This window comes from Apis florea, unplaced genomic scaffold, assembly GCF_048593485.1.
Source record: "Apis florea isolate Af1SG1 unplaced genomic scaffold, ASM4859348v1 contig_3158_pilon, whole genome shotgun sequence".
Classification (NCBI taxonomy): domain Eukaryota; kingdom Metazoa; phylum Arthropoda; class Insecta; order Hymenoptera; family Apidae; genus Apis; species Apis florea.
The window spans coordinates 3606777-3623884 of NW_028256713.1; the positions used below are offsets into that span (position 1 = coordinate 3606777).

General features: G+C 43.5%; 1 protein-coding gene across 2 annotated transcripts in view; it reads right to left on the minus strand.

Annotated features, from left to right (window-relative positions):
* Positions 1-9225: 9225 nt before the first annotated feature.
* Positions 9226-17108, minus strand: part of LOC100863831 (transcription factor hamlet) — a 62711-nt gene continuing 54828 nt past the window's right edge. The window contains exons 6-8 of one of the 2 annotated variants that reach the window (XM_086909394.1): positions 13793-13892; positions 11528-11684; positions 9226-11429 (exon numbers count right to left, since the gene is read on the minus strand). In XM_086909394.1, the coding sequence (XP_086765520.1) occupies positions 9369-11429; positions 11528-11684; positions 13793-13892 (2318 nt within the window). In that variant the 3' untranslated portion in view covers positions 9226-9368. Of the gene's footprint in view, positions 11445-11527; positions 11685-13792; positions 13893-17108 lie in introns of both variants that reach the window. The other variant, XM_086909393.1, reaches the window with a different exon arrangement.

A 17108-nucleotide genomic window follows, 5' to 3' on the forward strand; every position in this document is an offset into this window, starting at 1 on the left:
TGGCCGTGTAACGCTCGCGATGGAAATACCAGGTCAGCTGTCCGGATTGGTCGAGATCTCTAGGATCTCTCGAAGCGTTTCGAGGATTTAACAAGCTGCCGGCAGAGACTTTCGTTCCGGTGCCCTACGAACACCCACGTAAGGTAACGCCGCGTTGTGTATGTATCGATAGGAGAGGGCACGGTTACCCATAGATCGAGCGCGGCTATCGACACGTTTCGCCGAGAGGAGCACAGGGAGGAGAGGTGGGAGTATAGGAGGAGTAGTGCGCGTGCACACGCTTGTGTACACACGGTTCGTGCACGTGCAAAACGGTCGCGAATACAAGCGCTCGAATCGGCCACGTTTTACGCTCTTCCACCACGGTGTGCTCCACAACTGTGTGTGTGTGCAGTAGTAGGTGCGCGACTAGGCCAACGTGTAAACCTGAAACGTAGTCTGGCAGGGCGTGGTCGGGGTTTATGTAAGGCGTACACGTTTTTTCGTCACCCTGTTTCGCGGCCCCTCTCTATTTATCTCGAAGCGCCTTCGTACTCCCGCGCTTCGGCCTCTAACGAGCCTCGTTAACGAGCGGTTTTCCCCTCCCTTTTTTTTTCTCACTCTTTTCCCTCCTCTCTTTATCTCTTTTTTATCCTATCTTTCTTCTTTTCTCTTATTTTTATTCTTTGGGAAACGGAACGAAACTCTGGCTAGCTCTGGCACTCGTCCCACTTTCGTCCACGACATTTGCCACTAATTCGTTGGCTTTGTCTCGAGTGCCAGACCCGGGCACATCGGTTTCCTTTTAAATCGCGTTCCCACATACGATCTCCCGGCCCTACGATTCAACGAAAAATTTGTCGATTCGAACAATATTTCGTTCATCCAGATATTATAACGAGCCGGATGGACAGAATCCATTCATTTCGAAGAAAAAGATAACCGCTAAGGGATAATTTATTAGATTAGATTTATTCGTATACATTGACATTTCCGCGAGGCAAGGATGTCGCCCGATTCCCTCATGTGAATGGGATGATCTTCGTCTCGATTCATTTCGATCCGCTGACATTTCACTCGTTGATAAATGTGGAAGAGGGCCGCGATCGTGTGTCAGGTACTACGGTGCACGCGCCCATGTATCGTGTGCTCCTCTACCCACGATCCTTTCCCCTTTGATCCTTCCCTTCGTCTCGCGGAAAAAGAATCGAACCGAGAGAAGTGAAATTATGCTCCTCCTCGGTTTGACGAATCGCTCTCTTTCAACTTACGTAACAACTTTATATATATATATGCATCGAGATCTCGTTTCATTTTTCTACAACGAGCTAGAAAAAAGTAAAGCGAAGATCGGCGTGGATGTAAGACGGATAATATGGTTGATATCGTTACTCATCATACGCGATTATCGACGCAAAAGCGAGTCGGCTGCTAATTTCCATTCGATCGGCCGGTAGCACGAATTCCTTGAAACGCTTCATATCGACAAGGCTACCGTCTTCCCAAGATTTATATTCCATCCAAGTACGATCGCCGGCCATTTATCTGATCTGTTCACCGTAGCCCTGAAGCTTATGCTATTCAGCTACCGATGTCGTCGAGCAACCGATGCTCCTCTCTCAATGGAACCAACTCTCCTTTCTTACTACGAAGAATTCCGATTCACCAACACGCCTGACATTTCCACCGCGCCATTCCGTCGTTCACACGTGTTCACCACCACGATTCGAGATTAAACGTGACGCGCACGTGGATTAGGATTAAAAACTTTTCGTTGGAAAAAAGGGGAGAAATTAATTCATTTAATACGCCAAATCGTTGTACTATTCTATTCGAAAACGATTCGAAAGGAGGGGATCGATTGTTTTCCACAAGGGATCCTTGTTCAAATTTCTCTATCATTGGCCAACACGCGATATTTTATCACTAATTCCAATTCATCAATTAAATTATCCAATCGCTCTTTCGTTATCGCTTGCACGATACACAAAAATAAATACATGGTGCATGCATACATTTTCACGAGCGATCCCTAATCCTTCGCCAACCAGTTCGCTCGGCAAAATCCACGCGCGTCAGATCGCACACGTGTCTTCTTATCCTCTTCCGCCCAATGCCATCGACTCCCACACTCCGCGCTCGGGTCACACTTCGGATTCTCTCCAATCACGAGACAGCTTGCGAAAGAAGCGCGGTACACTCCGCTTCAATCTCGATTTCCCTATTTACGAATCGAAATATAGAAGTAATCCAAACATCTTCCTCGTCGATCCCCTTAAATTCGTACGCGAGGAAGTATGGAGGTTAAGTTTTCAATTCAAGACTCCTCTCCCGCGTGCAATTATTGAGACCGCGTTATAAACCGCGAAAACGGTGTGCAAGAACCCATAACGCATGGGTTCGCGGGAGACGCCCACGCGCGAACGAGATAACGATCGTCGCCTGGATCGAGGAAGGAGGCGAGGACAAGCTGGATCGTGGCGAGGTGATAGGTCGACAGATTCTCGTCGATTCGAGTTTTTTTCTCGCATCGCGTTTGTAACGATCGACGGAATGGAGATAATGGAAATTTTCCGATCGTTAATCGGATGAGTGGATACGTGTATTATTATTAAGGCGCGTCTTAAACATGTGAATTCGTTACATAAAGTAAAAACTTCTTCCTCCTGCTTTGCATGCGATTACGGGCATGCGAGCGCTTAAGGACGACCAGCGTCGCGGAATCGTCGGAAAATTTCTTGCCTCCGATGAAAATTTTACGACGTTCGTTCTCCCGTTTTTTTTTTTTTTTTCTTTTTTCTTTTTGGATGAATCTTAAAATTGGAGGAATCCCTTGCTTCCTTTCGAAGAAGGGGAAGAGGAAGGGGAGAGGATCCCGGAAGTGGAAGAGATCGGTCGATCGTTGGGTGGATAACTGTGAATCTGGGATAGGAAAGATGACGGCGGCCTCGTGTCGAAACAGACGCGCAGATAAGCTTGTTTTAGCGCGAGATAGTTAATCTTCCGCTTAATCGGCTTGTTTATCTCGACGTGGTACAACGGAGGGAACGGCGGTAATGGAGGGCAGGCCCGATCCCTCTCTCGCGGGCTTCTTCATATTCGAACGGCTACAATTTGTCGTGTTCCTGCGAGATATTTCAATCGGTCTTCGACGTCTCCTCCTACGCGTCTCGTGAAACGTTACGAAACAAATACAAGTAACATGCGCGTTTTTTCGATAGGAAAGAAAAGAAGGAAAGAGAGAATAATCGCGAGTACATATATATCGTTTTAAAATTTTCAGACGAAACAATGGAAAATATGCTGATATACGTATATTCACAGTAATTAATATTATCCACAATTTTTATAAATCGAAGAAGAAGAAGAATATCCTCGAAAAATATCCACGAATATTTGTACCCAATGCTTTTGGGTCGACAAGTCGAAAACTACTTTCTTCTAAAAGAAAGAAGAGCGTATATTAGAAGAAAATCTAGAAAGAAGAAGAAGAATATCTAATGTTTTTTTCACAAATCGAAAACTACTTTCTTCTACAAGAAGAAAAAAGAGCGAATATTATCCACAAATCGAGAAAGAAGAATCCACGAATATCTAACGTTTTCCACGAATGGAAAACTTTCTTCTAAAAAGAAACAGGAGTATAAATAACGAATATTATCCACAAATCGAAGAAGAAGAATACTCGGACATCCCCCAAAAATACCGTATCCCATAAATATTTGTATGTGTAACGAAATATTATTCGCTCGTTTTTCATCAAAGAAGAAGAAGAAGAAGAAGAAGAAGAAGAAGAAGAATGATCTCTCGGTATAAGCTTCGATATACCCGAGCTTCGTCAAACAGTGAAAGTAATCTAAATTTATCCTTTTGGGTGAACGAGCGCGTAGCTCGCTCGTGCATACACGCGGTATAGCATTCACCGTTCCTTGCCTAGATCGATCGCGGATCGATCGTTGCCGCGGGACGGAAGAAGAAATCGATCGCGATCCTCGTCACACGATCCTTTGGAAAGCGGTATTGCGACGTAGCGCGTGCGCCACACCTGGCCAAAGTGGCGAGACGGATCTTCGAATCGTAAATCGTTCGTTTACGCGTTCTTATTACCAACGCGTGTAAGTAATTCGATAAAGATCGTGGTGATACATTTTAAGAAGGACAATCGGTAATTAAGTTTTCGACGATAAATGTTTTTCTTCTTTCCTTTTTCTTAACGTCTCTTCATAAATCTTCCTAACCATCGACCCGTTTACAGTCGATCTTTTTTGCCTCTCGTCGCCCGGATATTATCCGACTGAAACGAGTCGATCGATTAATAAACGATCTATTTGTGAACCAGTCGATTGATCGACGAACAAGGTATCGAACAAGAAGCGACGTTATATATATATATATTCTATGCGGATCGGTGGATCGGTGCGTAGAGGAATGGATTAGAGATCGGTGGGTGTGTTGCTGGTTCGGATCGGGTGCGCGATCATGCGTTAAAATGAAAGGAGAGACGCGCGCGACTTGGCCAGATGAGAAAACGAGAAAAACGAACGGGAGAGGAACGAGCTGCTCCCGAAGAGAGAGAGAGAGAGAGAGAGAGAGAGAGAGAGACGATTTCGAACGATCGGATGCCATCACGAAAATCGAAAAGAATCAGTGGTGAAATTGGTAGCGAGATACCAATTCTTTTTCTAATTTTTTTTTTTTAGAGAGATAAATAAAATCCGTGTTGGGGATAGATAGACACTTCTATGAATAAGGACGAGTCGGTTGTTAATATTCATCGTGGATATATATATTGTTATTTGAAAAATAGGCGGTGGATCGATGCGGCGGAGTAATATAATATAAAAGATCTCGATGATCGACAAGAGCGTGGTTAATTGCGATTCGACGACGAGAGAGGTAGAATTATCTAGATCTGAGATATCCGATCGGGGAGATAAATGAGGAACAATGGAAGCAATCGAAATCGGCGTGTCGGCCGCAATGATCGATTTTTTCCACTTTCTAAACGCGGTTGAGGAGCGCGCGGAATTTTGCGATTGGCTCAGCCGTTTTTTGTCAAACATCAGCAGTTGGCAGTAATGCTCGTTCGCGCGTAGAATTATTGCCTCATCGTTGGATCGGTTGCGTCGCGATCGGTCGCCGATCGCTCGTTTCGTGGATCGGCCATCCGTTCCGTAGATCTTTCGGTTGGATCGTGTTCCAAGCAAGGATCCTCTTTCGCAAGGAGGGTCGAAGAAAACGGTACGCTCCTCTTTTTCTCCAACCGCATTCTTCGACTTCTTGAGCCAATTCAGCCGATCTTTACGACCGATTCGGTCATTTCTACCGAGTCGATGTTCGATGTTTGGAAATTGTAACTGTTGAAGTTGCAGTTTTCTGTCTTGTGGACAAAAAATTGAATCGGAGAAAAGAATTTTGAGAAAAAGTTAGTTTAGTTTTATCCTTGTTGAAAAAATTCATTTGAATAAGACATCTTGTTCAAGTCTATCTATGATATTCATAATTATGATAATATTGATTATAATTGAAAATCAAGAGCTTTTGTAAAATAATAAATTAGATTATATAATTGGGAAAAATCGCGCTACCAATTGGAATCAATTAAGCGGATTCGCGGAAAAGATCATCATCCAATTTGCAATAATTTGCATATTGTTTTTTCTACTTTAAGTGTAACAAGATCGTTTATCTTTTTTTTTTCTGTCTTTGTTTCTTGAACTATGAAACAATACATAAAATTCTCTTTACTGTTATCATTAATTTCATAGAAAAATTTTCAAGTGAAAAATCGTGAAATATATTAAAAGCATGCTTGTTAAATATCGATCAAATTCCCAATTTCTAATATTTTCTTCGTTTAAATAAAATTTTAATAATAATGGAAATCATCTCAAATGCGACATGAATCGAACGCTTTTGAATGAAAAGTCGAAGCATTATATTATAATGCAGATTGAATAGGTATGCGAGTTCGATTTAGACACGATCATAACGTAAAGGCAAAGTTCAGCGCTCGTTAATTCAACAGGAGACACCGCTGGCCAATTAACTCGTCATTACGCAACTTCGTCATTTCTTAACGCGATGCGCTTAATTTCTTGTCTACTCGCGAGACAATCGTTAACTTTAATATATATCTGTATATTATGCCATTTGAAACAATAAAGATTTTAAATAGATTCATAAGAATTGATTTATAAAGATGAAATTATTTATTATCTAAATTTGAATTTCAAAAAGTTAAGATGAATAAGAAATAATGAAAGTGTATTCAATTGGTATCCCATATCACGCGCCGAGAGTAAGTTAGACAAGGAGAACGATATAGCGGAAGAAGGATGGAGATAGGTTAAAAATATGAAAGTCAGCGCCATCTCCAGAGTGCCGCAAATGAAACTAACGAAAGTAAGGATAGAGAATAGAAAGAAAAGGACAAAGATATAGTAAAAGTGACTATTAGCGCCATCTCTGGTGTATCAAAGATAACTTTTTAACTAGACCAAAGATTAAGAAGTGAATACGAGCGCCATCTTTAAACTAATGAAATTATCCTTTAGAGATGGCGCTGGTAATCAATTCTTACTCTAACTTACCCTATTTTACCTGGTAGTTCCAAAAGATGTCGCTAATAGTCAATTTTGACCTATCTCTATCCTTTTCTTATTATTTGCCCTCCTTATTTACATTAGTTTCATTTGCGGCACTCTGAAGATGGCGCTGATGCTCGAATTTTTACTCTATCTCTGTCCTTTTCTCACTAATTTACTTTCCTTGTCTATACTTGCTATGCAACGCGCTCAAGAAGTCTCAATATCTAATTAACTTTTTATCTTTTTTATTTAACAAAATAATTAAAAATCCTTATCTACTTTCTAATTTATACTGAATAAAGTATACGTAGAAAGTATATGCGTGTATATGAAATAAAAAAAAATATATATAAATATATATATATATATGACGCGTTTTTCTTCTCATTCTTATATGTTCCTATATAACTTTTATTCTATCTTTTACAATTATATAAAGATATATATATATAAGTCATATCCTATGCTATGCTAAAACGTGCGATATTGGATAGAATAAATTAAGCGAAATTATGCATTTTCGGCAATTATACTTTCAATATACAAGAAAGTAAACAATTTGTAATTTTATCGAAAAAGTTTATCAAAATTTTATCAACTTTTATGAATCATGAATTGAAAATAATCTCTGCTCTAAATCGTAGAAGGTATAACAAACATTGTGATTTTTTTACGCGATGTTTTAAAACATGGGACACAAAATCCCATATATATATATATATATATATTTTATTTTATAAGTATTAATTGAATACGTTCAGTATAAAAAATTTCTATTAAATTCTCCACTATAAATATTTCAAATTAATAATAACAAAGAAGAAACTATTGGATGATGAATGATCTAACGTCGCAATAGTTGAAGTGTAATATTTTAATAGTAATCATAATGAAGTTACAGGTTGCTTTTATACAATATGTATAGATAGAGTCATAATATAATCGCTCTTAATTAATATGATCGACATAAGTATGCTTAATCAATTCGTAAGTTTGTTATCGTCTATTAATCAGAGAGAAGGATGAGACAGGGAGAGATATGTAGAACACGTATCCGTAAAATCTTATGTGAAAAAACAGAAGAACTTTCTATGTTTATCAACGCCATTACGAAAACGCTATTCACAAAAACCGTTGCCTGGGAATGATCGAAAGAAATGAAAGGAAATAACTTTATTTCTTCTTCTTTTTTCTCTTTTTTTTCTTTTTTTTTTTTTTTTTTTTTTTTGGTTTTTGTACACGCCTACGCCTATACAAAATTCGAAACATTTTTTTTTTTTTTTTTTCGTTGAACATTCACGAGTATCATTCTTGAACATCGAGAACAGGATGAGAACACGCGATCTTTTTATCAACCATCCACTGAAATAAACGTAACAATTATGCGCCCTTCTCGCAAAGTACTTCTCGTGATCCACGTGCCACGATAAAATCGATAAGATCGCAATCATATTTATAATATATGCATATGTATATATATATATATATATAAAATATATATATATATATACTAAAAATTACGGAGAACTTCTTTTTCTTTCTTTTTTACAAATGTTATTATTACCTAGATGGAAATTTGTACACAGATTCTCATAAAATGTTATCTCTCTCTCTCTCTCTCTCTCTCTCTCTCTCTCTCTCTCTCTCTCTCTCTCTCTCTCTCTCTTAATTACACGCTCGTTTCGCTAATTATCCATCCTCGTCGCTTTGGCTTCGCGTCGACTAACGCCAGAATTTACGTTATTCTTTCCTACCTATTCGAGCACGAGGTTTATTCGATTCACACTTCCGATTGCAACAACGATTGCAACAATCGATTGCTACTTGTTAACGGAAAAAAAAAAAAAAAAAAAAAAGAAAGAAGGAAAACAAGAAAAAAAAGATAAGAAACGTTCGTTGAATAATCATTTCGTGGCTCCGCGTTTAACGGAGGTCTGATCTCGAATATCCATGAATCTCGCTTCACGATTAAATCGTCCTGCGCGAATATATATATATATATATAAATATATATATCACTAAGGGAGGGAAATCGAGTTTCAAAAACTCGAATCGGATCCTGTCCTCTCGTACAAGACAGTTTCACTCGCAAAATAACTCGCAATATGAATAAATAATACTACGATGATCGACCGGATTTTTCAGGTCGATGAGCGGAAATGGGAGAAAAAGTTCGAACGATTATTAATTATCGTGCGCGTGTACAATGAGAACGAGCCTGTAGGAACTACACTATTGAACAACTTGCCCGTAACGAACGTGAATACGTGTATGTATGTATATGTATATGTGTGTGTGTGTGTTGTACGTGTACGTGTGTCCTTTTTTTTTCTCTTTTTTTTTTTTTTTTTTTGCTCGTGTATGAGAAAGTACAGTGAATTTCGTTCGATCTCGCTTGGATTCTCACTCTTTGCGGTGCGAAAAGAAAGAAAAAAAAGAAAAAAGAAAAAAAAGAATAATAAAGACTCGGGAAAAAATAAGAGGAGAAATTGGAGAAATTGTCTTACGTGGATCATCGTAAACGCACTTTTGTTCAGCGTCCTTGACGTCTTTTTTTTCTTTTTCTTCTTTTTCCCCTTTTTTCCGTCGTTTCTTCGGAAAAGGAAATTCGATCGATCACTCTTCTCTTCACTACTACTTCGAAACACGACTTCGAAGGCCGACTTCTCACATATACGATTACACATAACGTAACAAGTTACATTCGAGACGATGTTCGCAAGACGGTTCGGACGTAACGAACGTTGTCGACGTGAACGATCCTCATCCTCATCCTCTTCAAGGTATCCGAGCAACGAGCTATGTGGAGATCTCGATCACGGGTTCCGCCGTGTTGTTGTTGAGCAGTTCCTGCTTCTCCCTCAGCTTCAGATCGTACTGCGGCGGCGGCGGGGTCGTCGACTCCTTGGTCTCGGCCGGGGACAGGCCATCGGTCTCGTCCAGGGGCGACACGCCCTCCTCGCTGTCCTCGTCTTCGTCGTACTCGGTCTCCATCTTGGACTCGTGCATCTCGTGAAGCCGGCTCGGCAGATAGGCCGGGTGGGGCGGCAATCCGTAGCCAGCCTCACCCCCGTAGGTCACCTTGCCCATGAACGACCTGATCTCGTCGAAGTAAGTGTCCTCGCGCTCGTTCTCGTTGCTGCTCCCAGGCGAGTCGGCCACGGAGACCACGCCGCTCCCGTCGTCGGCCTCGTGCTTCTTCAGATGCCGGTCCAAATTCGTCTGCTGGCCGAAACACCTCTCGCACAGGGGGCACTTGAACGGCCTCTGCTTGTCGTGAATGTTTCTCACGTGCCGTTGAAGGTTACTCGAGATGCTGAACGATCGTTCGCAGTACTTGCACTTGTACGGTTGCTCGCCCGTGTGGGTGCGCAGGTGTCTGGTCAAATTCGCCGATCTTGGGAACACCTTGCCGCAAAACTTGCACGAGTACCGATCCTTCATCTTGCCGTGGGCGTGGTGGTGGTGGTGGTGGTGGTGGTGGTGAGGCGCGATCACGGCCTCCTGAAACGGTTTCACGCCGGGGAACGGCCCCAGCGGCGGCCTGGCGAGCAGGTCGAATCCTCCGCCTCCAGGCCTAGCGCCGCTGAGCCCGTTCATAAGTGTCCCTAAAAAAGGAAGTCCACGGGGTGGTCCGAAGGGTGGCAGGGGTGGCAGTAGCCTGGACTCGGGCGCGGCGCCTCCGGGGGGCGGCGGCCCGCCCGGAAATCCGGGGAAGGAGCCGGTCGGCCCGCGGTACATCGCCTCGAGAAACATAGGGTGGATCGGTCTGGGGTACGCCATGTGCGGGGGGGTGTTGGTAGGGGGTTGCTCGTTGGCAGACAGGCTGGTTCGTAGCTGGGGGCTGCTGGCCACGTCCTTGGCCGAATCGACCTCCATCGGCACGGAGGCCTCCTCCTCCGGTTTAGGGGGATCCGGGGGCGGTGGGACCTCCTCGATCGGGGCAGGCGACGGGCTGCGACTCGCCCCCTTCCTCTCGACGCTCGAACAGCTCGTTCTTTGCTTCTTCGTTTGCACTCTCAGATCCAACGGTTGATCCGTCGTCTCCTCGACGTTGGTCGACGCCGCGGTGGTCGTCGACGCCGCGGTGTGCTCCGTGTGATCTCCTTTCTTCTCGTTGTTGTTGTTGTTGTTGTTGTTGTTGCAGCCCGCTCTGGCCATCTCCCGCTTCTTGGACGGGTCGTCGTCGCTGTCGGGCGTTGGCTGGACAGGCGGCCTGGCCGGAGACGGTCTGAACGAGGAGGTCGCCTCCTCGGCGGTGGACGGCGACACTTTGCTGTGCTGGGGTAGAATCCTGGGCGGGGTGAAACGTTCCTTCTTCGGGCTCTCGCTCCTTTTCTCGGCCTCCTCGACCTTGGGCGGGAACAGGAGAGGGGTGTTCAAAAAATTGGGGGCGTTGGGGAATATTCCTGGATAAGGGCCCATCAGGCTGGTCGGGTAGAAGGGCAAACCTCCGGGGAGGCTGACGGGGGGTCTGGGATAAACGAGGAAAGGGCTGGGCGCCGGGGTGGGCAATTGCGGCATGGCGCCTGGTGGGCCGGTGGGTGGCGTCGAGTCGCAGAATCGTTTATGCTTGGACAAGGAGGTGACGGTGCTGAACGACTGGCCGCATTTCACGCACTTGATCTGCATGCGGCAATCGGCGTGCATGCGTTTGTGCCGGCATAGATTCGAGAACTGGGTGTACGCCTTGAAGCAGACCTCGCACTGGAACGGTTTCACGCTGCTGTGAATGTGGGTGTGCTGCTTGAGCCCGGAACTGGTCGCGAACGTCTTGCCGCACTCGGTGCACGCGTGACTCCTCGCGCCCACGTGATGGGTCCGGATGTGACGCTGAAGGTTGGACGGGTCGGTGAAGACCTGCGGTTTGTCCGACTGTTAGCGAAACTTTGAAGATGTTACTCGAGGGGTGAAACGTGTCGTGTCGTGGCTAGTCGGGTGTCAAAGGTGATGCTTACCTTTGGACAGTTCTCGCAGGGGTAGTTTCGAAGATCGCCGTGGACGATCGCTCGATGGCGAACCAACAACGGCCGCCAGGCGTACGCTCTCGGGCAATTGTCGCAGCGATGCTGCTCCGCCGGGTATCTGTGACAGGTTATCAGGTGGCTGTCCAATCTGAAAGCAAAATATCGACGAGAATCGTCGCTTTATCGAAATCCCTCGCTGGATTATCACACTGTTATCTCTTATCCCTCCCGAGGAAGCAAGGAATCGAAGAAAGAAAATCGACGGCGATCTTCCGGAGGGAGAAAGCCATTATTCTGTCTTAAAGCGTATAGAAGAAGAAGAAGAAGAAGAAGAAGAAAAGAAAACCTGTCGAGCGTAATCCGTTGGAAATCTCGGCGCGAAGGAAGAAAGCTGGCGAGATATAATCGATCCGGGGCAGCGCACCGGCCAAGACTGCGCTCGGTGCAGTCGAGGATGATGACTAAGTGACTCCGGTAGCGCGGCAGCGGACAAGCTCTCGCGTAATAACGGTCACACGCCCCCGAAGGAAGAGGGTGGTGATCGTAGGTACACACACACACACACGCACACGGAGGAAAGGGAACACGAAGGAAGGGTCGCGAGTGAGAAGGAGAGAGAGGTGGCTCGCGGCACGGGTTGGTGAACGCGCACACACAGGCAAGCTGGATTCGTCGGGGTGTCGCGAGGTTGGGCACGGGTTATGGTCACAGGATGTGCCATGGTGTGGTGGCCGGCATTGATTTTACACCCTCGAACACACGTGTCGCGTGAAACCTATTCGTGGTGAGATAGTAGGTTCACGGTGACGGTGCGCCGTGCCAGATGAGCTGCGGGCACGCGACGCCTTCGATGATGCATAAGGGGGTGGTAGCTCGATGCAACCGAATGCGGATCTCGCGCGTACTTTATGTGCCACAACAGGTGACTCTGCCGAGCCGAGACTCACGGAAGCGGCTGGTGTCGCGGCCTGCCGCCAAACCGGGAAACAGATGCCGGAACGGGACGAAATGGATGTCCGAAATTGGACCAGTCCTCCCTCCTCCCTCCCGGTTATGCAACGCCGTGATAATTATTTTTTATTATTATTATTATTGTTGTTGTTGTTTTATTTCAGACGAGATGTAATATCATTTGACACACGATGAAAAGAAACGTATATATAAGATAACGTAGTTGTTGTGAATACAAAATGATACGGAAATGGGGACGCAGAAGAAAAATAATAAATTATAAAGTAGACGGTTAATTATCGGATGGGGACATTTTATACTGGAAAGAGTTGGATAGAAATGAAAATATCGCAAGATTGATTTAATTACAGAACAAACTGTCTAGGAAAAGGGAAATTGAAGGGTGCTGCAAATATGTATATTTATTTTTAATTAAAAGCAGGTTTGATTTCTAATACAATTGGAACTGCATCCTTTCCGTACCGTGGGAGAGATTGCAAAGTAAATAACACGAGGTTTCACGCGACGATTTCGGGCATCGGTCAAGTATTTGACTTTTCGTTTAATGGTGACGCGCAAACAGCCTCGAACAACCCTGAAAAAGCTATCGTAATTCTCGAAAGCAACCCTCGAAATGATTTGCGTGCTCGGGAACCCCTCTTTTCCGTGCACGGCTAACGCTCAGATTTCGAGTGGATAACGCGCCTCTCGTTCGGTTCCTCCATCTCGTCCATTACCCAACAATTTATCCGTCGAATCAAACCGATCGAACCGGATTACCCCCCTCAACACCGTTCCATCCATTTATTGTTTCTTTCCCCTCCAAAATGTTTTAATTTCAAATATGAAAATTCGTATCTGGCATCGATATATACATATATATGCGGATAAACGATTACGAAGAATAACATCTAATCGATCTCGATCGCTTAGAATTCGCATCGAATTTCGATCTATTATTAGAGAGGACGATCCTCGCAATCTGATTTTAAAAAAACACGTGACGACGAGCCATGAATCCTTTATAAGCTTTGTAACATTGATTTCACCACGATTATCAATTCGTAATAACGATATGAAATGACAATAATAATAATTTTGCTCGATAAAAAAGATGTCAAGGATTAGAAAAGATCGTTCGAAAAGAGAAGCATGGACTATCAACGAGAATCAAATTTCAAAAGATATCGATTCTTCGAGTAATCGAAGTGGACTTAAACGAGGATTAAAATTTTGAATGGTGTTTGTGATTAAGGGAAATAAGAAAAATCGAGAATTTTTTTTTTTCTTTTTCATGCTACTTACAATTCGATATCTTGAAACGGTTTGTCGCAGACGGTGCATCTAGTCTCGCCCTCCTCCTCGTCCTCCTTGTCCTCGTCTACGGTTCCACTGTGTTGCGAGGCTATAAGCACAAAGAAGAAAAGGCACGTGAAACGAGGCAGCAAACGAGGAACAGAGACAGTCTGGGAAGTCATAATTCCGTCCCACATTGTGACCGGCTGCGGCTCTATAAATTACACCCCCGAGAACGATGATACGTGACCCGTCCTGGTGTTGGGCGAATTACGTGATCGAGAATCGCGCGGGGAGCCAGCAGAGGAGAGTGGCGTGACAAGTGGACGCCACGATTGTTCCTGAATTATTAAATCAAACCGGCACTATCGTTTTATCTATCCGCTCCGAAGAACTCACCATTCTTTCCTTCTCCATCCTAAATCGTTTCCTTTCCTTTCCTTTTCTTTTCTTTTTTCTCCCCCCTCTATATAACAGAAGAAATGACAGAGAATCGACGATGACACAGAAATTATCTCGATGTCAAAATGATCGATACCTTCGAAACGAAACGAAAATCTTGTATAATTTTTACGCCACGCGCGAAATTGCCACACCGTTTCGCTGTTCGTTCAAAGAAGAAAATGGACGAAATTTCTTTTCGACGAAAAATTCTTCCCCGAGAAGTTAAGAAATTAACGAAAACACCACAAAGATCGCGACGAAATGCCTTCTTCTTCTCGCGCAACTCGGTCACGATGCTGCAGTCGGCGAAGACAATGGGTACAATGATGCACCGGCCTAGCTGGTGGCACGTTATCCCACAACTGAAAACACGAACGGGGTGTCGGGGGCCGTTTCCTATTGGTAACGGCGAGGCCGGAGTCCGACCAATCGCAGGTGAGTCTCGCTATGCCCCCTGCGGACTCCCTTCACCCCCGACAGCCAGGTAAAATCAGGAGGCCGTGAACGGGACAGCGTGTAATTTTTAATGACGGGGATCCAACGGTCAGACCTCCATTTACCCCCTCTAAGGGGCGGCGAGACAGGTAGCGAAAGTGAATTTTCGAGTATCTTGTTATTTCCAATTAATCTCGTATGAGTGTACTGACATGCGTGCAAGATACTTAATTTTTCTAGTATAAAGAAAAAAAAGATAACGAGAAGGCAATTTTAAAATTTGTCCGTTTGCAGTTAAAAATGTATCGATTTTTTTAAAGTGAAATTTCTAGTTGTATTTTAATCAAATGTCATTATGATTGTGTACTTTCTTTCCAATTTTAATAAATTCATCGAAAGAATTAATCGATTAACGTTAAATTGCGTTAAGGATTAAAAAATATTTTGACAAAATTAAAAGAATTTTAAGGTATAATATAAGGAACGTGAATGGTAAAAGGTAAATAGAGGCAATGGACGTACGGTGGATGGAATATTAGCTGGGCCTATAAAATTGAGAAAGATATCCGTCCGCCAACGGTTATTTAAATCTGCCGCTACACTTGTCCCAACCATATGGTCGAGCGATGGCCCCCAACGGACCTTCATGGGAACCGGGCACAGCCCCTACGCCACCAACTACGCCCCTCGCCACGCAACCAACCCCCCCATAGAACGTTAATCGTTCCTCCATCCAGGACTAATTTGAAACGGCACGACGTGAATTTAAACAATGAAGGATGCGGTCGACCTCGCGATCTGCTAAACGAGGTCTTTCAAAAAGAGAAAAAAGAAAAAAAAAATTTCTACATCGACAGAGAGAGAGAGAGAGAGAGAGAGAGATGAAAAATATGTCAACGGTTCGAGAAGAGGAAAAAATTTGAATGAGAATCTCTTTTTTTGCACATTTAAATCGCGTCACGCTTTTGTATGAGAATTCATTTGTATTTCTGATAATATGAAATGAAAAAATAGATGATGATTCGTGTATCTGGCAATTGCATGACAATTCTAAATATTTGTCCTAAATTTTTAAAATAAAAATGTTTGATCTATCTAGTGTTTAATCAAAAAATTGTTATTGCAATTTCATATTGCAAATTTGTGAATGTCTGATATTAATAAATAAATAAATTTGAAAAGTCTTCATATAACATATTCACGTGGCAAAAGTTTACAATTTTTACAATTTGAGAGTATGCATAATAATTGTAATATTCACAAAGGAAATATGAATAAACTTGTTGTTGTTCACGTATCGATCACATTATTACAAAAAACGTGGCAAAATGCGACGTCGTGGAAAGTCAACAGGTGGGATTCATTGGCAACACCCCCCTGCAGCCGTGTCAGTTGGCGGTTGCATGGGAAAAAGTAACGGAAATCAATGTTTCCGTGGCGTCGTGACGGATCAAGTAGATGACCCGAAGAACTGATGCGAAACACCTCGAAACGGAAGCAACATCCCCTCCATCGAAAATATGCTAATCTTCTATACTCCATCAAACGAAAGAAAGAAAATTCCAAGGAATCTCTGAACGTAATTTATAACGCTGCAAATTTCAAAGGAATTTTATACGAATTTTATACGATCATCGCAACGCTTGAAACGAAATTGATATGAAATATTAAACGAAACGTCATCAGTTTATGATGATAACTTCATGAAGATTCGACGAAGAACAATTCTGAAGAATGCGAATAATTCGATGTATCGTGATTGATATATATATTTCTTGGAAATGCATCGAGAGTGATTTTTACTCTCTCGACGCAATATCTTCTCTCATTTATCAAAAAAAAAAAAATTCTTTCCAATATAATTCTCGAGAGTTTCACTCTCAAGTGGACTTGTACTCTCGAGACAATTCAATACAATTTACAATTTACAAATTCCGGAAGAATTGCAAACGTTGTGTAACAACGCGTCGAAACGCGAGTGAAACGTCAAACAGGACGTGTCATTAGTTGGGTGAACCAGATAGGGTTGTCACCCATTTTCACCCGCCCTCCACGCGCGCTCCACCCCCTTCGAAAACAGCGTCGCGTGCCCTTTTAAGCACGGATACCCCCCCCCCCTTTTTTTTTTCTTTCAAACTGTACCCTTTTCCTTTTTTCTCTCTCTTCTCTCCGAGGCCAGGTTACGCGCGTGTTAATCGACAATACCAGGCCATAAATTATCAACGACCCTAAATAGAGCCATCCGAAGCGGGAAAGAGATGCGTCTCGTGGCCAAAGAGGAAAAAAGTGGCCTTGTAAAGGGCGAAAAATCGGGCGCCGCGAAAAATCAAAACCATAACTCACTGTTAACTGCCAGTCGCCAGTTGTATCTACGCCTCCCTCTCCCCCCCTCCCTCCCCTTCTCGATAGCGTTGTTGTTGCCTCGTGCAAACGTGGTTTACCGAAT